Source organism: Dendropsophus ebraccatus, chromosome 3 (genome assembly GCF_027789765.1).
Source record: "Dendropsophus ebraccatus isolate aDenEbr1 chromosome 3, aDenEbr1.pat, whole genome shotgun sequence".
NCBI lineage: Eukaryota > Metazoa > Chordata > Amphibia > Anura > Hylidae > Dendropsophus > Dendropsophus ebraccatus.
In genome coordinates this window covers 199137026-199162379 of record NC_091456.1, presented here as the reverse complement: position 1 = coordinate 199162379, position 25354 = coordinate 199137026, and the positions used below count along the sequence as shown (strand labels likewise).

Sequence of the window (25354 nt, the reverse complement as noted above, 5' to 3'; positions counted from 1 at the left end):
TCATCCTACAGCCTGCTGGGTACGATCCCTATCATCCTACAGCCTGCTGGGTACGATCCCTACCATCCTACAGCCTGCTGGGTACAATCCCTACCATCCTACAGCCTGCTGGGTACGATCCCTACCATCCTACAGCCTGCTGGGTACGATCCCTATCATCCTACAGCCTGCTGGGTACGATCCCTATCATCCTACAGCCTGCTGGGTACGATCCCTATCATCCCACAGCCTGCTGGGTACGATCCCTATCATCCTACAGCCTGCTGGGTACGATCCCTATCATCCTACAGCCTGCTGGGTACGATCCCTATCATCCTACAGCCTGCTGGGTATGATCCCTATCATCCTACAGCCTGCTGGGTACGATCCCTATCATCCTACAGCCTGCTGGGTACAATCCCTATCATCCTACAGCCTGCTGGGTATGATCCCTATCATCCTACAGCCTGCTGGGTATGATCCCTATCATCCTACAGCCTGCTGGGTATGATCCCTATCATCCTACAGCCTGCTGGGTATGATCCCTATCATCCTACAGCCTGCTGGGTATGATCCCTATCATCCTACAGCCTGCTGGGTATGATCCCTATCATCCTACAGCCTGCTGGGTACGATCCCTATCATCCTACAGCCTGCTGGGTACGATCCCTATCATCCTACAGCCTGCTGGGTACGATCCCTATCATCCTACAGCCTGCTGGGTACGATCCCTATCATCCTACAGCCTGCTGGGTACGATCCCTATCATCCTACAGCCTGCTGGGTACGATCCCTATCATCCTACAGCCTGCTGGGTATGATCCCTATCATCCTACAGCCTGCTGGGTATGATCCCTATCATCCTACAGCCTGCTGGGTATGATCCCTATCATCCTACAGCCTGCTGGGTACGATCCCTATCATCCTACAGCCTGCTGGGTACGATCCCTATCATCCTACAGCCTGCTGGGTATGATCCCTATCATCCTACAGCCTGCTGGGTATGATCCCTATCATCCTACAGCCTGCTGGGTAGGTCACAAGACTCACAGTCACCTTTATAAAAAAGGGAGATGAAAACCTTAATTTGCTCAGCACAAATCAAGAGCAAACATTTTGGTAAAATTTTCTTTGAGTCATCTCTATATGGGCTCCTGGACCTAACCAGTGATGTCATTGAACACTGACTACCTGCATTTAGTGGATTTCAGGCTACAGGGCAGCGCTGAATGTCTTCTCTATTTCCTATGACCAACAGAGAAGCAAATTTTGGCAAAATTTTCAGTGGCTTTAAGAGATCTGTATATTGTCACTCACTAGATTGACACCACTCTGGGCTCCTGGATTGATTGTAGTGATATCACTGAACACAGAGTGCCCACTGTCTGCATCATCTGTGTACCACACCGTATCTCAGCCACAGGATGAAGCTCAAGACCAGATGAAAATGCTCTTAATCAAATATAGAACAAAGAAAAATAAGACATTGTGATGATTTCCCTGTGGAGGCTGACCCCCCGAGCCCCACCCCCCCCCATCGTTCATACAAGGTCATCTGACATTATGTGCGGTAGAAAGACCAGTGCTGCCCCTCCTCTGTTTTTTTATTTTTAATCTCAGGACACCTTAAAATTGGGAAGAGAAGTCTCAGAAATGTATGAAAAGTTTTCAGATGAAACGGGTCGACAGTTCAAAGTTCATAAGAAAAAAGGTTCAGTAAATCCGAGACGCGTGAAGTAGCGTCAATGTCATTTCTGCAGAACGTCGCACCAGAAACAGAATCCAATTTTTTTTTTAAAGATAAAACTTCTTCAGAAGTCGTAACCAAAATTCAAAAAATTACGATGCACAAAATTCGGTCATTTGGCAAAAAAATAATAATAATAAAAAAAAAAAAAAAGGTAAAAAGGCGCCAACGGTAGAATAAAGATTCTTGAAGCTTACGGTGATATTGTCCTGTGGCTCAGAAGATCCTGGAAGTTCCGCGTTACTTCCGGCTTTTATTTATTTATTGTCCGGAAAGACATCAGCGTTGAGACCTGGGAAGCACAGCATGGTGGGAAAAGAAACGTAGAGGTTGCGTCTTTGGCATGGCGGTATAGCTGTATGATCCCGTGACGATCGTAGCGTCCCATCAACCAGAGAGTCTCCATTCAGTCTGTGGCCCCTCCCACGGCGATGCTGTGCAGTTTTTTTTTTGTGGGTTTGGTTCGCTCTCCTTGTTTTGGCAGCCATGTTTTTTTTTAATACGTCCGCATTGTGTACAGTCTCGCGGTTGGCTTTCTTTCGTCACCGCACCGAGCCGCGTTCGTTCTTGGTTGGATTTGTCCATTGCTCCAAAGAAAGAAGAGATATTTCTAAACCAATGAAGTAACGTGAAAATAAGTTGTATCCTCCGTAACATGTGCAAAATAGAGAAAAAATACTGAAATACTTTACGTAGGGACGCGGCAAAGGGATCTGCGAAGAGAAGAGAGAAGGTCATAGCGGGATCACACATTGTGGTGTTAGGTGGCAGTACATTACTCCTGACGTTTTAGGCCGGGTTCACACTGCGGCTCTTTGATCCGATGGATTTTTCATTGACTTCCATTATAAAAAGAACAGATCAAAATGCGTCCTTTTTAAAGTGCACAAAAATGGAAGTCAATGCAAAAACGGATCAAAACAGATGCAAACAAACGCAGCCGTATTTTCATCCGTAATTAGTAAAAAAACGGATGAAACAAGATGGCCATATCCTACATTCAGCTCTTACCACATAAGCAAAATCCCAACTGGAACCAGTAACAATATAGAGATCCAGGATACTCTGACGGCCGCTGCTCCCACTGTGGGCTCGGGGACACACGGCTTGACGGTTGGAGGCGCCACGTAAGTCGTCGTGGTTGTGGTCGTGATTGTCGTCGTGGTTTCTGAAAGAAAATTAGATAGAGTTAGATTACTATCACTGGCGGTACAGATAATACATAATATATTATATGACGGCTGTGCCGATCACCAATCACCGCCCGGACACTGATCAAATTGGTCAGGGAACAGACCAATCAGCAAGAAGCAGATAATCTATCACCACCTATTATAGCAACTCCGAATGTAGGTGTCAAAAAAAGTAAGGTCGCTATTCCTTCTATCACCAATAAGACCAGGTGCTGATCAAACCAATCAATGATGAGGCCGATCAATGATGAGACCGAGCAATGATGAAACAGAGCCATGATCGGACCAAGCAATGATCAGGCCGAGCACTGATCAGACCAAGCACTGATCAGACCAAGCACTGATCAGACCAAGCAATGATGAGACCGAGCAATGATCAGGCCGAGCACTGATGAGACTGAGCAATGATGAGACCGAGCACTGATGAAACAGAGCCATGATCAGGCCGAGCAATGATGAGACGTAGCCATGATGAGACGGAGCACTGATCAGATTGAGCACTGATCAGACCGAGCAATGATGAGACCGAGCAGTGATGAGACCGAGCACTGATCAGACCGAGCACTAATGAGACGGAGCCATGATCAGACCGAGCAACGATGAGGCGGAGCAACGATCAGACCGAGCAATGATGAGACGGAGCAATGATCAGACCGAGCAATGATGAGACGATGAAATGGAGCACTGATCAGACCGAGCAACGATGAGACCGAGCACTGATCAGACCGAGCAATGATCAGACCGAGCACTGATGAGATGGAGCAACGATCAGACCGAGCAATGATGAGACGGACCAACGATCAGACCGAGCAATGATGAGACTGAGCAATGATGAGACTGAGCAATGATGAGACCGAGCAATGATGAGACCGAGCAATGATGAGACCGAGCAACGATCAGACCGAGCACTGATCAGACCGAGCAATGATGAGACGATGAAATGGAGCACTGATCAGACCGAGCAACGATGAGACCGAGCACTGATCAGACCGAGCAATGATCAGACCGAGCACTGATGAGATGGAGCAACGATCAGACCGAGCAATGATGAGACGGACCAACGATCAGACCGAGCAATGATGAGACTGAGCAATGATGAGACCGAGCAACGATCAGACCGAGCACTGATCAGACCGAGCAACGATGAGACCGAGCAACGATCAGACCGAGCAACGATCAGACCGAGCACTGATGAGACCGAGCACTGATGAGACCGAGCAATGATGAGACCGAGCAACGATCAGACCGATCACTGATAAGACCGAGCACTGATGAGACCGAGCAATGATGAGACCGAGCAATGATGAGATGGAGCACTGATGAGACCGAGCAATGATGAGATGGAGCACTGATGAGACCGAGCAACGATGAGATGGAGCACTGATGAGACCGAGCAACGATGAGATGGAGTACTGATGAGACCGAGCAACGATGAGATGGAGCACTGATGAGACCGAGCAATGATGAGATGGAGCACTGATGAGACCGAGCAATGATGAGATGGAGCACTGATGAGACTGAGCAATGATGAGATGGAGCACTGATGAGACCGAGCAAAGATGAGATGGAGCACTGATGAGACCGAGCAACGATGAGATGGAGCACTGATGAGACCGAGCAACGATGAGATGGAGCACTGATGAGACCGAGCAATGATGAGATGGAGCACTGATGAGATGGAGCACTGATGAGACCGAGCCATGATGAGATGGAGCACTGATGAGACTGAGCAATGATGAGATGGAGCACTGATGAGACCGAGCAACGATGAGATGGAGCACTGATGAGACCGAGCAATGATGAGATGGAGCACTGATGAGATGGAGCACTGATGAGACCGAGCCATGATGAGATGGAGCACTGATGAGACCGAGCAATGATGAGATGGAGCACTGATGAGACCGAGCAATGATGAGATGGAGCACTGATGAGACTGAGCAATGATGAGATGGAGCACTGATGAGACCGAGCAAAGATGAGATGGAGCACTGATGAGACCGAGCAATGATGAGACCGAGCAATGATGAGATGGAGCACTGATGAGACCGAGCAAAGATGAGATGGAGCACTGATGAGACCGAGCAACGATCAGACCGAGCAATGATGAGATGGAGCACTGATGAGACCGAGGACGGATGCGATGGAGCAATGATCAGACCGATTAATGGTGAGACCAAGCAATGATGAGATTGATCATGATCAGACCGACCAATCACTGATCAGACTAATGACTCGTGTCACATGATACAATCAATGTTTTTGTCTGTTTTGTTACTATTTCGCGTTTTTTTTATCACGATCTGCGAGTAACCGATGACCTGGCCGGTAGACGGAGGCCGGTGAGGTGCGCCGCCGCCCTCGGCCCCAGATATAACTGTACGGTCAGGCTACAGTTTACGTTTTTCACTTCTGCAGATCCGTCCGTCGCCGCCGCTGCCCAGATTGCACTTTATAAACCAGTGGAACGCGGCCGTCTGTACGGTAATCGGCATCACTCTTTATTTACACTCCGGGTCCCATCAGTCCCATCTGCGCCGTATCCTTCATACGGTAAATCGGCTTCTTCCCTCCCTGGGACTGTAGCGCACGTTCTCCTCAAAATAACCGGAACTCCCCGATGGCCGGGAGTCAATTACCAACGGCGCTGATGATAATGATGATCTATGGCTTGTTACAGCAGCCCAGCCCCGCCACTCACTGCATCTTACCGCACAGCACCGGATGGGACCCCGACGCTCTAAAGGGAAACCACAGCAACTAAACCGCATGAAGGGAAATCAGCCTCCATGTGTGCAAAGGACCCCCATTAATGAGCCCTTCCCATCAAAGTCAATGACTGAAAGGAACAACAGCGCTGATCCCCCAGTCCCCGTTTCTGGTCACTGGCAAGCGATAGGTGACAAATGTGCTTGTGCATGTCTTTTCCCACAAAGGAGGCCATAGAAGAGATGGAGGCCACAGAAGAGGAGCAGGAGGCCACAGAAGAGAAGAGAAGGAGGCTACAGAAGAGAAGAGAAGGAGGCTACAGAAGAGAAGAGAAGGAGGCTACAGAAGAGGAGAGATGGAGGCTACAGAAGAGAAGAGAAGGAGGCTACAGAAGAGAAGAGAGGGAGGCTACAGAAGAGGACAAGGAGGCTACAGAAGAGAAAAGGAGGCTACAGAAGAGGAGAGAAGGAGGCTACAGAAGAGGAGAGAAGGAGGCTACAGAAGAGGACAAGGAGGCTACAGAAGAGGAGAGATGGAGGCTACAGAAGAGGAGAGAGGGAGGCTACAGAAGAGAAGAGAGGGAGGCTACAGAAGAGAAGAGAGGGAGGCTACAGAAGAGGACAAGGAGGCTACAGAAGAGAAAAGGAGGCTACAGAAGAGGAGAGAAGGAGGCTACAGAAGAGGAGAGATGGAGGCTACAGAAGAGGAGAGGAGGCTACAGAAGAGGAGAGGAGGCTACAGAAGAGGAGAGATGGAGGCTACAGAAGAGGAGAGAGGGAGGCTACAGAAGAGGAGAAAGGGAGGCTACAGAAGAGAAGAGAAGAGAAGGAGGCTACAGAAGAGAAGAAGGCTACAGAAGAGAAGAGAAGGAGGCTACAGAAGAGAAGAGAGGGAGGCTACAGAAGAGAAGGAGGCTACAGAAGAGGAGCGAAGGAGGCTCGGAAGAGAAGAGAAGGAGGCTACAGAAGAGGAGAAGGAGGCTACAGAAGAGGAGAAGGAGGCTACAGAAGAAGAGAAAGAGGCTACAGAAGAAGAGAAGGAGGCTACAGAAGAGAAGAAGGCTACAGAAGAAGAGAAGGAGGCTACAGAAGAGGAGAGATGGAGGCTACAGAAGAGAAGGTTCTTCCATGGGGGTGCAGTGCCTGCAATCAGCCTCCGGGGGCACCAGAGACCACTGTATTGTGTGTGTGTGTGTATATATATATATATATATATATATATATATATATATATATATACACACACATGTAGCAGTGTCCCCACAATACAGGAGTCAGTGAAAGTTTTTTTTATCCTCTTATTATTATAGTTTTACAGGGAAAAACATCTAAAGAGGCAAAGCATCTGTTCTAGAGGAAGTAGCGGACTCGTGTGATGAGGGGGGGGGGGGGGGTCTGTGAGGCGCTGCCTGCACTCTCGGGGGGGGGGGGGGGGGGGGGGGTGGGGGGTTTCATTATTTGCTCATTAGGCTTTAATGACTCTCTAATACACAGGACATGGAGGTCAGCGATTCCCCCTCCCCCAGGTGGAGGCTGTAATGATCTCCTAGCGGGGGAGGGGAGGGGCGGGGGGCTCGGGCCGCACACACATCACTTTGATGTCCTCCATTAATAATTAGAATATAATACATGATGTTTATGGGGCCGTCAGCAGAGATCTCACAGCAAGGCCCCCGGCCTCCGGGGGAGGATGGAGCGGGAGGAGCAGAATTTATTATACACAAATAACTGGGATCCGTCCAGGCGACATTCCCACCGCCGCACACGTCCCATCTGTTCCCGACATGATAGAGGACATCCAGGGCCTTCATCCCACCGCAAAGAGGCTGATCAGTTACATATGGTCCGTCATGGCCTCCATCCAGCTCCCCGTCCCTGCTCTCATCCTTAGTGCTTTACCCACAAGAGGAGGAGGCTGCGGAGGAGAAGGAGGCTGCGGAGGAGAAGGAGGCTATAGAAGAGAAGGAGGCTACGAGGTTATGGAGGAGAAGGAGGCTACAGAAGAGAAGGGGGCTACAGAGGAGAAGGAGGCTACGGAAGAGAAGGAGGCTACGGAAGAGAAGGAGGCTACGAAAGGAGAAAAAGGGTACGGAGGAGAAAGAGGCTACATAAGAAAGGAGGCTACGGAGGAGAGGGAGGAGGCAACAGAGGAGAAGGAGGCTACAAGAGGAGAAAAGGGCTACGGAGGAGAAGGAGGCTGCGGAGAGGAAGGAGTCTACAGAAGAGAAGGAGGAAAAGGCTACCCACATCCTTTACAACCTGAGCAACAAGCTACGGACCAAGGAATCCCCACCCCCACGGCTCTGAGGGGCTACAGAAAGGAATCCCCGCCCCCACGGCTCTGAGGGGCTACAGAAAGGAATCCCTGCCCCCACGGCTCTGAGCGGCTACAGAAAGGAATCCCCGCCCCCACGGCTCTGAGGGGCTACAGAAAGGAATCCCCGCCCCCACGGCTCTGAGGGGCTACAGAAAGGAATCCCCGCCCCCACGGCTCTGAGGGGCTACAGAAAGGAATCCCCGCCCCCACGGCTCTGAGCGGCTACAGAAAGGAATCCCCGCCCCCACGGCTCTGAGGGGCTACAGGAAGGAATCCCCGCCCCCACGGCTCTGAGGGGCTACAGGAAGGAATCCCCGCCCCCACGGCTCTGAGGGGCTACAGAAAGGAATCCCCGCCCCCACGGCTCTGAGGGGCTACAGAAAGGAATCCCCGCCCCCACGGCTCTGAGGGGCTACAGAAAGGAATCCCCGCCCCCACGGCTCTGAGGGGCTACAGAAAGGAATCCCCGCCCCCACGGCTCTGAGGGGCTACAGAAAGGAATCCCCGCCCCCACGGCTCTGAGCGGCTACAGAAAGGAATCCCCGCCCCCACAGCTCTGAGGGGCTACAGAAAGGAATCCCCACCCCCACGGCTCTGAGCGGCTACAGAAAGGAATCCCCGCCCCCACGGCTCTGAAGAGCCACAGAAAGGAATCCCCGCCCTACGGCTCTGAAGGGCCACAGAAAGGAATCCCCGCCCTACGGCTCTGAAGGGCCACAGAAAAGAATCCCCGCCCCTGCAGCTCTGAGGGGCCACAGAAAGGAATCCCCGCCCCCTCGGCTCTGAGGGGCCACAGAAAGGCACGTCTGGCACTCTCTCTGCCCCCGGAACCGTCTGGCACTCTCTCGGCCCCCGGAACCGTCTGGCACTCTCTCGGCCCCCAGACCAGTCTGGCACTCTCTCAGCCCCCGGACCCACCTGTTTTCTGGGCCTCTGTCGTGATGTACTTGGGCTCCTCTGTCCACGGGGTGGCATGAGCGGCCACACTCCAGTCACTCCAGGTGCCGATCTCATAGTCTTTGGCCGCCACTTGGATGATATACTCCTTCCCAGCATAGGCGTCTGTGATGGTGTGCGACGTCCCGTCCGATAACTCCACCTACAGAGAGAAAACACAAGAGTCACAAACCCGCCCACGACTGGCAGGAGCCTCACCGGATGTGACCACAACTACTGCCAGACCTCAGTCACTGATTTCCTAGCTCATCTCCCCTCCGACCACTGACCTCCCAATAGGCAGAGGGGTCCTGATCTGTAGAGATCACTTATCACAAGCAGGAGACATCTATATACGGATAGAACAGGATCCACCATTCACTATGGCTTCCCTCCCCAGCTCACTGCACTGATCGCAGAGCATGACCACAAGAATCTGACACACTGGCCACAGAGCATGACCACAAGAATCTAAAATACAGCACAATACACATCTCCACACTACAGGTTCCCATACTCCAGGTAGTTGCCATAAAGCATAACACATAATCATTACAGAAAATAAAAACAGATGAGAAGAAAAGAAAATGTATCAGTGTCTGTTTTTTATTACTAAAAAATCCTTTTAAAAAGCAAATTATATATATAAATCCTGTCCTGTAAAAAGCGGCATTATATATCTGTATATAGGAGCAGTATTATAGTAGTTATATTCCTGTATATAGGAGCAGTATTATAGTAGTTATATTCCTGTATATAGGGGCAGTATTATAGTAGTTATATTCCTGTATATAGGAGCAGTATTATAGTAGTTATATTCCTGTATATAGGAGCAGTATTATAGTAGTTATATTCCTGTATATAGGAGCAGTATTATAGTAGTATAATCCTGTATATAGGAGCAGTATTATAGTAGTATATTCCTGTATATAGGGGGCAGTATTATAGTAGTATATTCCTGTACATAGGGGGAAGTATTAAAGTAGTTATATTCCTGTATATAGGGGCAGTATTATAGTAGTATATTCCTGTATATAGGGGCAGTATTATAGTAGTTATATTCCTGTATATAGGAGCAGTATTATAGTAGTATATTCCTGTATATAGGAGCAGTATTATAGTAGTTATATTCCTGTATATAGGAGCAGTATTATAGTAGTTATATCCCTGTATATAGGAGCAGTATTATAGTAGTTATATTCCTGTATATAGGAGCAGTATTATAGTAGTATATTCCTGTATATAGGAGCAGTGTTATAGTAGTTATATTCCTGTATATAGGGGCAGTATTATAGTAGTATATTCCTGTATATAGGGGCAGTATTATAGTAGTATATTCCTGTATATAGGAGCAGTATTATAGTAGTATATTCCTGTATATAGGAGCAGTATTATAGTAGTTATATTCCTGTATATATGGATCAGTATTATAGTAGTTATATTCCTGTATATATGGATCAGTATTATAGTAGTTATATTCCTGTATATAGGAGCAGTATTATAGTAGTTATATTCCTGTATATAGGAGCCGTATTATAGTACTTATATTCCTGTATATAGGGGGTAGTATTATAGTAGTATATTCCTGTATATAGGGGCAGTATTATAGTAGTTATATCCCTGTATATAGGAGCAGTATTATAGTAGTTATATTCCTGTATATAGGAGCAGTATTATAGTAGTTATATTCCTGTATATAGGGGCAGTATTATAGTAGTATATTCCTGTACATAGGGGGAAGTATTAAAGTAGTTATATTCCTGTATATAGGGGCAGTATTATAGTAGTATATTCCTGTATATAGGGGCAGTATTATAGTAGTTATATTCCTGTATATAGGAGCAGTATTATAGTAGTTATATCCCTGTATATAGGAGCAGTATTATAGTAGTTATATTCCTGTATATAGGAGCAGTATTATAGTAGTATATTCCTGTATATAGGAGCAGTGTTATAGTAGTTATATTCCTGTATATAGGGGCAGTATTATAGTAGTATATTCCTGTATATAGGGGCAGTATTATAGTAGTTATATTCCTGTATATAGGAGCAGTATTATAGTAGTATATTCCTGTATATAGGAGCAGTATTATAGTAGTTATATTCCTGTATATATGGATCAGTATTATAGTAGTTATATTCCTGTATATATGGATCAGTATTATAGTAGTTATATTCCTGTATATAGGAGCAGTATTATAGTAGTTATATTCCTGTATATAGGAGCCGTATTATAGTACTTATATTCCTGTATATAGGGGGTAGTATTATAGTAGTATATTCCTGTATATAGGGGCAGTATTATAGTAGTTATATCCCTGTATATAGGGGGTAGTATTATAGTAGTTATATTCCTGTATATAGGGGCAGTATTATAGTAGTTATATTCCTGTATATAGCAGTATTATAGTAGTTATATTCCTGTATATAGGAGCAGTATTATAGTAGTTATATTCCTGTATATAGCAGTATTATAGTAGTATATTCCTGTATATAGGGGCAGTATTATAGTAGTATATCCCTGTATATAGGAGCAGTATTATAGTAGTATATTCCTGTATATAGGGAGCAGTATTATAGTAGTTATATTCCTGTACATAGGAGCAGTATTATAGTAGTTATATTCCTGTATATAGGGGCAGTATTATAGTAGTTATATTTCTGTATATAGGAGCAGTATTATAGTAGTTTTATCAATGTATATGGGGGCAGTATTATAGTAGTTATATTATAGTTCTTATACACCTGACCACATTATGAGTTTGGAGGAAGGGGGAGTTTTCTTTATCTTATATAAACAGAATTTCAGACATTTTCAGTATAGAGACCTTATTGAGGGATGGGGTGACAGAGCTGGCAGACTGGCTGACACAGAACAGACGGAGCTGGGTGATATCCGGCCCAGGTGACAGATACACGTTATACACAATGGCTGTCAGGGGGTGTCATACATCGCTCTGCTGCAAGTCATATCCATAATGACTGCGCTGAGTTCACAGCCTCGTTCAGCAGGATATCAGGTCTCTTCTCTGTGCTGTGAGTGTGATGGAGACGAGGGGTCAGCAGGTGAATGTGTGTAGACATGGGACCCTGTGCTGTCTCCTCTATTCCGTGCACACTATGTCCTCTCCTCTATACCATGCACAGCGCCCCCAGTCTGATGGCTATGGTAGCACTGCGCCCCCAGTCTGATGGCTATGGTAGCACAGCCCCCCCAGTCTGATGGCTATGGTAGCACAGCACCCCCAGTCTGATGGCTATGGTAGCACTGCGCCCCTGGTCCGATAGCTATGGTAGCACTGCGCCCCTAGTCTGATGGCTTTGGTAGCACAGCGCCCCCAGTCTGATGGCTATGGTAGCACAGCGCCCCCAGTCTGATGGCTTTGGTAGCACAGCGCCCCCAGTCTGATGGCTATGGTAGCACAGCGCCCCCAGTCTGATGGATATGGTAGCACAGCCCCCCCAGTCTGATGGCTATGGTAGCACAGCCCCCCCAGTCTGATGGCTATGGTAGCACAGCGCCCCCAGTCTGATGGCTTTGGTAGCACTGCGCCCCCAGTCTGATGGCTATGGTAGCACTGCGCCCCCAGTCTGATGGCTATGGTAGCACAGCCCCCCAGTCTGATGGATATGGTAGCACAGCGCCCCCGGTCTGATGGCTATGGTAGCACAGCGCCCCCAGTCTGATGGCTTTGGTAGCACTGCGCCCCCAGTCTGATGGCTTTGGTAGCACTGCGCCCCCAGTCTGATGGCTATGGTAGCACTGCGCCCCCAGTCTGATGGCTATGGTAGCACAGCCCCCCAGTCTGATGGATATGGTAGCACTGCGCCCCTAGTCTGATGGCTATGGTAGCACTGCGCCCCCAGTCTGATGGCTATGGTAGCACAGCGCCCCCAGTCTGATGGCTATGGTAGCACTGCGCCCCCAGTCAGATGGCTATGGTAGCACTGCGCCCCCAGTCCGATGGCGATGGTAGCACAGCGCCCCCAGTCTGATGGCTATGGTAGCACAGCGCCCCCAGTCTGATGGATATGGTAGCACAGCGCCCCCAGTCTGATGGCTTTGGTAGCACTTCGCCCCCAGTCTGATGGCTATGATAGCACAGCCCCCCCAGTCTGATGGCTATGGTAGCACAGTGCCCCCAGTCTGATGGCTATGGTAGCACTGCGCCCCCAGTCTGATGGCTATGGTAGCACTGCGCCCCCAGTCTGATGGCTATGGTAGCACAGCGCCCCCAGTCTGATGGCTATGGTAGCACTGCGCCCCCAGTCTGATGGCTATGGTAGCACAGCGCCCCCAGTCTGATGGCTATGGTAGCACAGTGCCCCCAGTCTGAAGGATATGGTAGCACAGCGCCCCCAGTCTGATGGATATGGTAGCACAGCGCCCCCAGTAGGATATGGACGGTAATGGTCTGGGCTCGTCTTTTAAAGTTTGACCCATTACTTCCAGTGAAGGGTAAAGGAAGACGAGACCCCGAGTCCCCATGAATGATCCCTCTGTATAATGCGGGGAGTTCAGAGGCTGCAGGGTTGGTGCGCTATGTCCGTCAGCTCCTCTAGGTGGCGCTGTCTGCACACGTATTTTACTGCTCCAGACACGGACTCCAGTAACACTGCGGTCTGCACACATATTTACCTAGAATGCTCAGGAGCCGGTGGGGGGTCTCTGACCGCCTCGTATTTACTGACCGGGATGGCCGCAGACGTCTGGCACACCGCGCCGCGCTCCGAGATGCACAATTAAGTCAAATGTATTTGCTGTCCGTGCTGCGATGCGCTGATGAGATCGCGTCTCCGTCTTATCCGCCTCTTATAGACTTATACACAGAATTATGGGGAAGTTTGTGCGACTGACCTGCGCATCGCCATTACTTGCCAACTGACAGGCACCATGGGCGGCTGCCGCCTACTAAGACTCCAGCATCTCCGGTGTGTAATCTGCTCAACATTAGTAGAAACCGGCCAAATAAATGTGATATGTAGCAGAGCCGGCGATCCACACCTCTCCTGGGATGCACAACGTCTGGGAAGAAGCGTGGCGTAGGGATGGCACCAATTGCGTCATAACATATCCCCAACCCTGCTTCAACATGGAGCTACTTATGTTACCCCCAAGGCTTTGTGCACATTGGCTGATGGGCCAGGAAAACTCCCAATGTAACGTCTCCATAGAAGTCAATGAGGAACCAGTGGTGGATCACGATGTCCTATACCTCAGTCTTCCTGTGTCTTGAACAGAACTCCAGGCTGCAGTATATACTGACACATGCACAGTAGGTGAATGGGTTAAAGGTCCCAAGTAGAAGGGCTCTATTACACAGGATGATTATCCTGCAAAAAAATCGTTATATCGTTCGAATTTTAAAGTGTAATTGTTTCGTGTAAAGGCAGGTTCGACCAAACAACCAACGAGAAATCGGTCCTGTGTCGTTGATCGTTGATTTTGTGCTGACACCACATCATTGAACCCTAAAGCTAGGCCCCGGGGGATACCCAACCAGTCAGTGGGGCCCCCATAAAGAGTAAACAGAACAGTGGACTATGGGATACTCATATCCAGGACGACCTCTACTTAGTCACATAATCGTGGGGTTGAAGATCGACGTGAGACCATCAGAGTCATCCTCTCAAGCTAAGACAAGAAGTAGACCCATGACCAAATAGACTCGAGTATTCTTGAAGCTCCAATGGATGTGAGCTTGATGGAGAAAAGTGGAAGAGCTGAGGAAGATGGAAGGAGATGATGAAAGATGGGGAGAAGCCAAGACAGGCCAAGATGGTCACAGAGAAAAGACCAGGTCAATGGCTCCCAGGGTAATAATGGCAATGGCTCCCGTCAGTGACCACTGCACCGATATGACCTACGGACTGCACTCCGGACACTACAAGGAGTCATCTACACCAGTCTCTGCATAATCTGTCCTCATCAACATGACAGAGATGCCTCGTCCTGTGGAAACCAAACAGACCTTTGGCTGACACCATTCACACTGCGCTGAAAACATATTCCAAAACAAATTGTGAGTGATGGATTAGGAGCCATAATCTCAGGATCATAAGAGTGATAGGGCTCAGCTGGGAATTCCACCGTCCAAAGACCCAGACGAGAGCAGCCGGGACGGAGGGAGCCAAGAGGACTTACAGATGTGGAGATTAGCCATGGCAAAAACAAAGTCTCCGGCCCGGGAGCCCGGATCACAACCTGTTCTCACGGCTGATACAAACAGGATGCGACACAACTGCTACAGCATGACCGGACAGGAGGGATACAGCATGACCGGACAGGAGGGACACAACATGACCGATACAGGAGGGATACAACATGACCGATCGAGGAGGGATACAGCATGACCGGACAGGAGGGACACAACACGACCGATACAGGAGGGATACAACATGACCGATACAGGAGGGACACAACATGACCGGACAGGAGGGACACAACATGACCGATACAGGAGGGACACAACACGACCGATACAGGAGGGATACAACATGACCGATCGAGGAGGGATACAGCTTGACCGGACAGGAGGGACACAACACGACCGATACAGGAGGGATACAACATGACCGATACAGGAGGGATACAACATGACCGATACAGGAGGGACACAACATGACCGGACAGGAGGGACACAACATGACCGATACAGGAGTGATACAACATGACCGATACAGGAGGGATACAACATGACCGATCGAGGAGGGATACAGCATGACCGGACAGGAGGGACACAACACGACCGATACAGGAGGGATACAACATGACCGATACAGGAGGGATACAGCATGACCGGACAGGAGGGACACAACATGACCGATACAGGAGGGATACAACATGACTGATACAGGAGGGATACAACATGACCGATACAGGAGGGATACAACATGACCGATACAGGAGGGATACAACATGACCGATCGAGGAGGGATACAGCATGACCGATACAGGAGGGATACAACATGACCGATACAGGAGGGATACAACATGACCGATACAGGAGGGATACAGCATGACCGGACAGGAGGGAAACAACATGACCGATACAGGAGGGATACAACATGACCGATCGAGGAGGGATACAGCATGACCGGACAGGAGGGATACAACATGTCCGATACAGGAGGGATACAACATGACCGATACAGGAGGGATACAGCATGACCGGACAGGAGGGACACAACATGACCGATACAGGAGTGATACAACATGACCGATCGAGGAGGGATACAGCATGACTGATACAGGAGGGATACAACATGTCTGATACAGGAGGGATACAACACGACCGATACAGAAGAGATAAAACATGACCGATACAGGAGGGAAACAACATGACCGATACAGGAGGGATACAACATGACCGATACAGGAGTGATACAACATGACCGATCGAGGAGGGATACAGCATGACCGATACAGGAGGGATACAACATGACCGATACAGGAGGGATACAACATGACCGATACAGGAGGGATACAGCATGACCGATACAGGAGGGATACAACATGACCGATACAGGAGGGATACAACATGTCTGATACAGGAGGGATACAACATGACCGATACAGGAGGGAGACAACACGACTGATACAGAAGGGATACAACACGACTGATACAGAAGAGATAAAACATGACCGATACAGGAGGGAAACAACATGACCGATACAGGAGGGATACAACACATCTGATACAGGAGGGATACAACATGTCTGATACAGGAGGAATACAGCATGTCTGATACAGGAGAGATACAACACGACTGATACAGGAGGGATACAACACGACTGATACAGGAGGGATACAACATGTCTGATACAGGAGGGATACAACATGACCGATACAGGAGGGATACAACATGACCGATACAGGAGGGATACAACATGACCGATACAGGAGGGATACAGCATGACCGATACAGGAGGGATACAGCATGACCGGACAGGAGGGACACAACACGACCGATACAGGAGGGATACAACATGACCGATACAGGAGGGATACAACACGACCGATACAGGAGGGATACAACATGACCGATACAGGAGGGATACAACATGTCTGATACAGGAGGGATACAACACATCTGATACAGGAGGGATACAACATGACTGATACAGGAGGGATACAACATGACCGATACAAGAGGGATACAACATGTCTGATCTTGGAATAACCAGCCCACAGATAACTATGGGGCCTTCTGTGCGATGGCCCCCCATCTGTGGAAATGAGGCCCCCCACCTGCGGATAGCTGTGCCATGCTGCCTATTGTACAGGGATGGGAGTAACGGTTCTCATGGATTTACTCTTTGGCTTTGGATCCAGGGATATGGGGGCCCCGGGCAGTAATTTGGGGGGGGGCTTTTGTCTCCCTGTGAATGGCGCGGATCACTGATTAGTCTTATACAGTCGGTAATGAGGGGCTCAGGGTGTGATGGGCGCCTGAAGCTCACCCTAGGCAATTATCACCACGCTTTAATTGCGGGGGTCCCGGCCCCTTCACTAATGATGATTCATTATGGGGTCTGCCCCGGATATTGATGAGCACAAGGCTCCTGTCAATCACAGGCTCGGCAGCTGAAGAGCCCATCATGTCACTTACAGTAAAGGACGAAAACACTGGGCTATAAAACAAAGACAAAAAGTTACTGCAACAACCAGAACCGCTGCACGTTATCCATCAGGGGTTAACGGCGAGTATACAGAACGGCGACTACCTGGTCACATATATACAGCAGTGAGCGCCAGATGTTCCCTCCGATCCTCCTCTCTTTACCTGAAGGGGAAGAATCTGCCAAACACTGATCACAACCAGACCCCAAATTACCGGCCGAGGGGACGAAGATTTATCACCTCGCTCATAGTGAAGATTACATCACATTAGGGGCCCGGGCCCGGAGGGGCGCAGCCGACCAGGCTCTGATGTGAAACAGCCGCTGCGCCCCGCGAGGAGACCACAAGATCTGAGACTCCGCAGCTGCCACCCCCTCTCCTCTTCTGTCCCTCGCAGGGAATTCAGCTGTCAAAGACAAGGAGGTTTTTTTTTTCTAATAATTTTCAGTGAAACCAGTTTTTTTTCTTGTTGAATATCGTTATCTATAGGGTGTAGATTTCCCACCGGCCACTAGATGTCAGTGTAACACTCCTGAACAGCCTCTCGCTTTACAGCCTGACGGGAAGCCGCCTCATTATCATTAATAAAGGGAGAATCAGCTTTTAATTGTTTTGTTTCTTATAAATCGCCATCATATTCCGCAGTGCAGTACAGATCTCGCCATCAGCCGCCATCCTCGCTCCCGGTCACTATATCTTGGCAGTTATAGGAGTATGGGAGCCCACAAAGTCTAGGCAGGATGTGGTTTATAGGTGGGATATGGAGCGAGTGCCCCTGGCCAGAGACTGATGGGTCACATGGCGGTGTTCACACTAACACAATCCGCTGCTCTAGAGCCGTTGTGTATGTGATGGGCTGGGAACCATCCGCTGCCGCTGGGTCACAGGACCAAACCCGTCCATCCGGCACTTGTCTACGGTTTACGATGTTGGAGCGCCCCCAGTGGTATAAGGACCCATGTAAAGCCGCCCTGTCGGGGCCGACCCTACAATCCATCATTCATACATTGTCCAATAGGATTAACCCCTTCATCAATCTGGTGAATTGAACCATTCATTGTCCCGGCAAAACAATTCTGATGCATTCACTACAATGTGGTGAACCAGCTTTCCCTGGTGATACAGCGCTCCAGCAGGCGGTGTTGGGGAAAGCCGTCGGCCATCCTGATTGTTACTCCAGTTACCTGATGAGTCTTTGATTTGTGGAGGAAACACTTTTCCCTGTTTGCTCCTGAGTGGCGGATGTGGCGTCTCACTGTATAGGACACACATGGAAGGTGTCAGCACGTCCCCATCACTCATCGGCTGAGGTCCCGGGGTCTGTGACATCGGCCCCAGGAAGTGACACCCCACATGAGGGCGGTGACATCAGCCTTCTCCGCTGACACTGATGTCCCTGTCATCGCCGCCGCCGTGCTGCCTTTCAGCCCCCCCGTCCCCATGTGGTCTCCATGTGTAGAACTTGGCAGCGGTGCGTTCCGGGTTCCCTGCCCCGATGGATGAAAGTCTTTTATCACACTCACAAAATGGGCGTCCAGGGGAGCCGTAAATCAGTGCGGCAGGCCATCGCCCGGGCCAGACGCGGGGACACGCCGGGGCCGCATCACTTCACTCCTACTTTATTTCCAGTAATGGATACGATTCATCCGCTCCCTGTATAACTCAGGGGCCCCAGAACCCCAGCCCCCCCCTCTGAGGGGCGAAGTCTGATATGGGGCCTTAAAGGATAAGTCCAATCACTATTCATCCCCAGCTGCAATCAATACTTATCCCTTCTCCAATCACTACTGATCCTCAGCTCCAATCATTACTCATCCCCAGCTCCAATCCCTACTGATCCCTCGCTCCAATCAATACTAATCCCTTACTTCAATCAGTACTAATCCCCCGCTTCAATCAGTACTAATCCCCCGCTCCAATCAGTACTCATCCCTGCTCTAATCAATACTGATCCCTCGCTTCAATCAATATTCATCCCCCCTCCAATCAGTACTCATCCCTGCTCCAATCAATACTGATCCCTCGCTTCAATCAGTACTAATCCCCCGCTCCAATCAATACTGATCCCTCGCTTCAATCAGTACTAATCCCCCGCTCCAATCAATACTGATTCCCCGCTTCAATCAGTACTCATCCCTGCTCTAATCAATACTGATCCCTCGCTTCAATCAATACTGATCCCTCGCTTCAATCAATATTCATCCCCCCTCCAATCAGTACTCATCCCTACTCCAATCAATACTCATCCCCAGCTGCAATCAATGCTAATCCCCGCTCCAATCGCTACTGATCCCCAGCTCCAATCATTACTCATCCCTCGCTCCAATCGCTACTGATCCCCAGCTCCAATCATTACTCATCCCCCGCTCCAATCACTACTGATCCCTCGCTCCAATCATTACTCATCCCCCGCTCCAATCACTACTGATCCCTCGCTCCAATCAATACTGATCCCCAGCTCCAATCAATACTGATCCCTCCACTCCAATCACTACTCATCCCCCGCTCCAATCACTACTGATCCCTCGCTCCAATCAGTACTCATCCCCAGCTCCAATCAATACTGATCCCTCGCTTCAATCAGTACTCATCCCTGTTCCACACAATACTGATCTCTCGCTCCAATCATTACTCATCCCCCGCTCCAATCAGTACTCATCCCCCGCTCCAATCAGTACTCATCCCTACTCCAATCAATACTGATTCCCAGCTGCAATCAATGCTAATCCCCGCTCCAATCGCTACTGATCCCCAGCTCCAATCATTACTCATCCCCCGCTCCAATCAATACTGATTCCCCGCTCCAATCAATACTGATCCCTCGCTTCAATCAGTACTCATCCCTGCTCCAATCAATACTGATCCCTCGCTTCAATCAATACTGATCCCTCGCTCCAATCATTACTCATCCCCCGCTCCAATCAGTACTCATCCCTACTCCAATCAATACTGATCCCTTGCTTCAATCAATACTGATCCCCCGCTCCAATCACTACTCATCCCCAGCTCCAATCAGTACTCATCCCTGTTCCACACAATACTGATCCCTCGCTTCAATCAATACTGATCCCTCGCTCCAATCAGTACTCATCCCTACTCCAATCAATACTCATCCCCAGCTGCAATCAATGCTAATCCCCGCTCCAATCACTACTGATCCCTCACTCCAATCATTACTCATCCCCCGCTCCAATCAATACTGATCCCTCGCTCCAATCATTACTCATCCCCCGCTCCAATCACTACTGATCCCTCGCTCCAATCATTACTCATCCCCCGCTCCAATCACTACTGATCCCTCGCTCCAATCATTACTCATCCCCCGCTCCAATCACTACTGATCCCTCGCTCCAATCATTACTCATCCCCCGCTCCAATCACTACTGATCCCTCGCTCCAATCAATACTGATCCCCAGCTCCAATCAATACTGATCCCTCCACTCCAATCACTACTCATCCCCAGCTCCAATCAGTACTCATCCCCAGCTCCAATCAATACTGATCCCTCGCTTCAATCAGTACTCATCCCTGTTCCACACAATACTGATCTCTCGCTTCAATCAATACTGATCCCCCGCTCCAATCAATACTGATCCCTCGCTTCAATCAATACTGATCCCTCGCTCCAATCATTACTCATCCCCCGCTCCAATCAGTACTCATCCCCCGCTCCAATCAGTACTCATCCCTACTCCAATCAATACTGATTCCCAGCTGCAATCAATGCTAATCCCCGCTCCAATCGCTACTGATCCCCAGCTCCAATCATTACTCATCCCCCGCTCCAATCAATACTGATCCCCCGCTCCAATCAATACTGATCCCTCGCTTCAAACAGTACTCATCCCTGCTCCAATCAATACTGATCCCTCGCTTCAATCAATACTGATCCCTCGCTCCAATCATTACTCATCCCCCGCTCCAATCACTACTGATCCCTCGCTCCAATCATTACTCATCCCCCGCTCCAATCACTACTGATCCCTCGCTCCAATCATTACTCATCCCCCGCTCCAATCACTACTGATCCCTCGCTCCAATCATTACTCATCCCCCGCTCCAATCACTACTGATCCCTCGCTCCAATCATTACTCATCCCCCGCTCCAATCACTACTGATCCCTGCTCCAATCAGTACTCATCCCCAGCTCCAATCAATACTGATCCCTCCACTCCAATCACTACTGATCCCCAGCTCCAATCAATACTGATCCCTCCACTCCAATCACTACTCATCCCCAGCTCCAATCAATACTGATCCCTCGCTTCAATCAGTACTCATCCCTGTTCCACACAATACTGATCTCTCGCTTCAATCAATACTGATCCCCCGCTCCAATCAATACTGATCCCTCGCTTCAATCAATACTGATCCCTCGCTCCAATCATTACTCATCCCCCGCTCCAATCAGTACTCATCCCTACTCCAATCAATACTGATTCCCAGCTGCAATCAATGCTAATCCCCGCTCCAATCGCTACTGATCCCCAGCTCCAATCATTACTCATCCCCCGCTCCAATCAATACTGATCCCCCGCTCCAATCAATACTGATCCCTCGCTTCAATCAGTACTCATCCCTGCTCCAATCAATACTGATCCCTCGCTTCAATCAATACTGATCCCTCGCTCCAATCATTACTCATCCCCCGCTCCAATCAGTACTCATCCCTACTCCAATCAATACTGATCCCCATCTGCAATCAATGCTAATCCCCGCTCCAATCACTACTCATCCCCAGCTCCAATCAGTACTCATCCCTGTTCCACACAATACTGATCCCTCGCTTCAATCAATACTGATCCCTCGCTCCAATCAGTACTCATCCCTACTCCAATCAATACTGATCCCCAGCTGCAATCAATGCTAATCCCCGCTTCAATCGCTACTGATCCCCAGCTCCAATCATTACTCATCCCCCGCTCCAATCACTACTGATCCCTGCTCCAATCAATACTGTTCCCCAGCTCCAATCAGTACTCATCCCCGCTCCAATCAGTACTCATCCCCGCTCCAATCAGTACTCATCCCCGCTCCAATCGCTACTGATCCCTCACTCCAATCATTACTCATCCCCAGCTCCAATCAGTACTCATTCCTCGCTCCAATCAATACTAATCCCCCGCTCTATTCGCTACTGATCCCCCGCTCCAATCAGTACTCATCCCTGCTCCAATCAATACTGATCCCCCGCTCCAATCAGTACTCATCCCTGCTCCAATCATTACTCATCCCCCGCTCCAATCAGTACTCATCCCTGCTCCAATCAATACTGATCCCCCGCTCCAGTCAGTACTGATCCCCTGCTCCAATAGCTACTCATCCCCCGCTTAAATCAGTACTGATCCCCTGCTCCAATAGCTACTCATCCCCCGCTCTATTCGCTACTGATCCCCCGCTCCAATCACTACTCATCCCTCGCTCCAATCAATACTGATCCCTCCACTGCAATCACTACTCAACCCTCAGCTTCAATCAATACTGATCTACCAATCACTACTCATCCCCCACTCCAATCACTACTCATCCCCCACTTTAATCGCTACTGATACCCAGCTCCAATCACTACTGATCCCCAGCTCCAATCGCTACTGATTCCCCTGCTCCAATCAATAGTGATCCCCCGCTCCAATCACTACTCATCCCCCGCTTCAATCACTACTCATCCCCCTGCTCCAATCAATACTGATCCCCCGCTCCAATCAATACTGATCCCCCGCTCCAATCAATACTGATCCCCAACTGCAATCACTACTGATGCCCACTCCAATCACTACTGATCCCCAGCTGCAATCACTACTGATGCCTGTCCTAATCACTACTCATCCCCCTGCTCCAATCACTATTGATCCCCTGCTTCAATTAATTGCTACTGATTCCCCTGCTCCAATCACTACTCAGAAATTATTTTTTGCTGGAGTGCCCCTTTAAGGGTCTCCTCCTTTAAGGGTGGATAGATTGTGGGGTTTCGGAAAAGGCTGTCCCTGATCTGATGGCGGCCGAGGTTGTGACAGGTGTCAGGCTGAAGGGCACCAGGATGGGGGTTTTGGCTCCCGGGGTCTAGATGGCAGCAGGCCAGTCCCTGAAGCTGATCATGCTGAGTGTTGTGGTGGGCCGACCTGTGTGAACGTGCGCCAGGCAATGAGAGGGGACAGCGGGTGGGGGTGGATGTAAGGACCTGTTATACCCCGTCCATAATGCTGCCTCAATGCATTAACTTTTGTTAACCATCACCATCAAGCATGGAGCCCACTGGGAGCACTGACCGTCCAGTGTTACATACCATAAAGATTCTGCTATTCTTCACATTTGTCATCTAACAGGGCAGAAGTGCAGCTGCCCGGGGGGCAGATATCTAAGCTCCGCCTCCTTCCTGTACACCTGTTGCTGTGTCACCTGCACTGGAACAGAGGGAAGAGAAGCCCCCAGAGCTCGGAGCTGGCGGCTGACTATGTCTGCAGGGAAGGAACTGAAGGGATCTGTATTTCGCGCCCCTGTAACCTCGGCTAAACGTTCCCTTAATTTTTGTTTTCTCTTCTGTAACTAAATGAAGTGAAAAATAAAGATGCAAAAAACTAAATCAGGCAGGCGGCAGGGACGGCGATGGCGGCGGCGGGGACGGTGTTCCCTTATTAATTATGTAACCGCTATTATTACAATGTTGCAGTAAATTCAGTGCGCAGGATGTACGAACATGAGCTGGGGGAGAGGGTTGAGAAATGTGCCGGCTGCCGGTGAACGTCGCCGATATGGAAACAAACAGCAGACTCATTAGATTTGCACACGTGGAATCTCATCTCATCGGGAAATATTTTCTGTGCTGACATCGCCCCGGGCTGTGCCATTAATATAGAGGAACCCGGAGCGGCGGCACAAGACAGGGGCCCGCGCCACCCGAGCCTACGGGGAGGGAACGTGTAATGTACGACACAAAGCCAAACATTATACTGAATCATAGAGAACCAAAACAAGAGGACACGATTATACCGGAGAAGATAACAGAGGAAGCAACAAGAGGAAGAAATACGAGAGGATACAACCGTACCGGAGAAGATAAAAGAGGAAGAAACAAGAGGATACAACCATACCGGAGAACATAAAAGAGGAAGAAACAACAGGATACAACCGTACCGGAGAACATAACAGAGGAAGAAACACAAGAGGATACAACCGTACCGGAGAACATAAAAGAGGAAGAAACAACAGGATACAACCGTACCGGAGAACATAACAGAGGAAGAAACACAAGAGGATACAACCATACCGGAGAACATAAAAGAGGAAGAAACAACAGGATACAACCGTATCGGAGAACATAAGAGGAAGAAACAAGAGGATACAACCGTACCGGAGAGGATAAAAGAGGAAAAGACAAGAGGATACAACCGTACCGGAGAAGATAAAAGAGGAAGAAACAAGAGGATACAACCATACCGGAGAACATAAAAGAGGAAGAAACAACAGGATACAACCGTACCGGAGAACATAACAGAGGAAGAAACACAAGAGGATACAACCGTACCGGAGAACATAAAAGAGGAAGAAACAACAGGATACAACCGTACCGGAGAACATAACAGAGGAAGAAACACAAGAGGATACAACCATACCGGAGAACATAAAAGAGGAAGAAACAACAGGATACAACCGTACCGGAGAGGATAAAAGAGGAAAAGACAAGAGGATACAACCGTACCGGAGAAGATAAAAGAGGAAGAAACAACAGGATACAACAGTACCGGAGAAGATAAAAGAGGAAGAAACAAGAGGATACAACTGTACCGGAGAACATAAGAGGAAAAAACAAAGAGGAAAAAACAAGAGGATACAACCGTACAGGAGAAGATAAAA

General features: G+C 49.1%; 1 protein-coding gene across 2 annotated transcripts in view; it reads right to left on the bottom strand.

Annotated features, from left to right (window-relative positions):
* Positions 1-1530: 1530 nt before the first annotated feature.
* Positions 1531-25354, bottom strand: part of CNTFR (ciliary neurotrophic factor receptor) — a 391711-nt gene continuing 367887 nt past the window's right edge. The window contains exons 11-13 of one of the 2 annotated variants that reach the window (XM_069964886.1): positions 8860-9040; positions 2738-2894; positions 1531-2439 (exon numbers count right to left, since the gene is read on the bottom strand). In XM_069964886.1, the coding sequence (XP_069820987.1) occupies position 2439; positions 2738-2894; positions 8860-9040 (339 nt within the window). In that variant the 3' untranslated portion in view covers positions 1531-2438. Of the gene's footprint in view, positions 2440-2733; positions 2895-8859; positions 9041-25354 lie in introns of those variants that run through there. The other variant, XM_069964885.1, reaches the window with a different exon arrangement.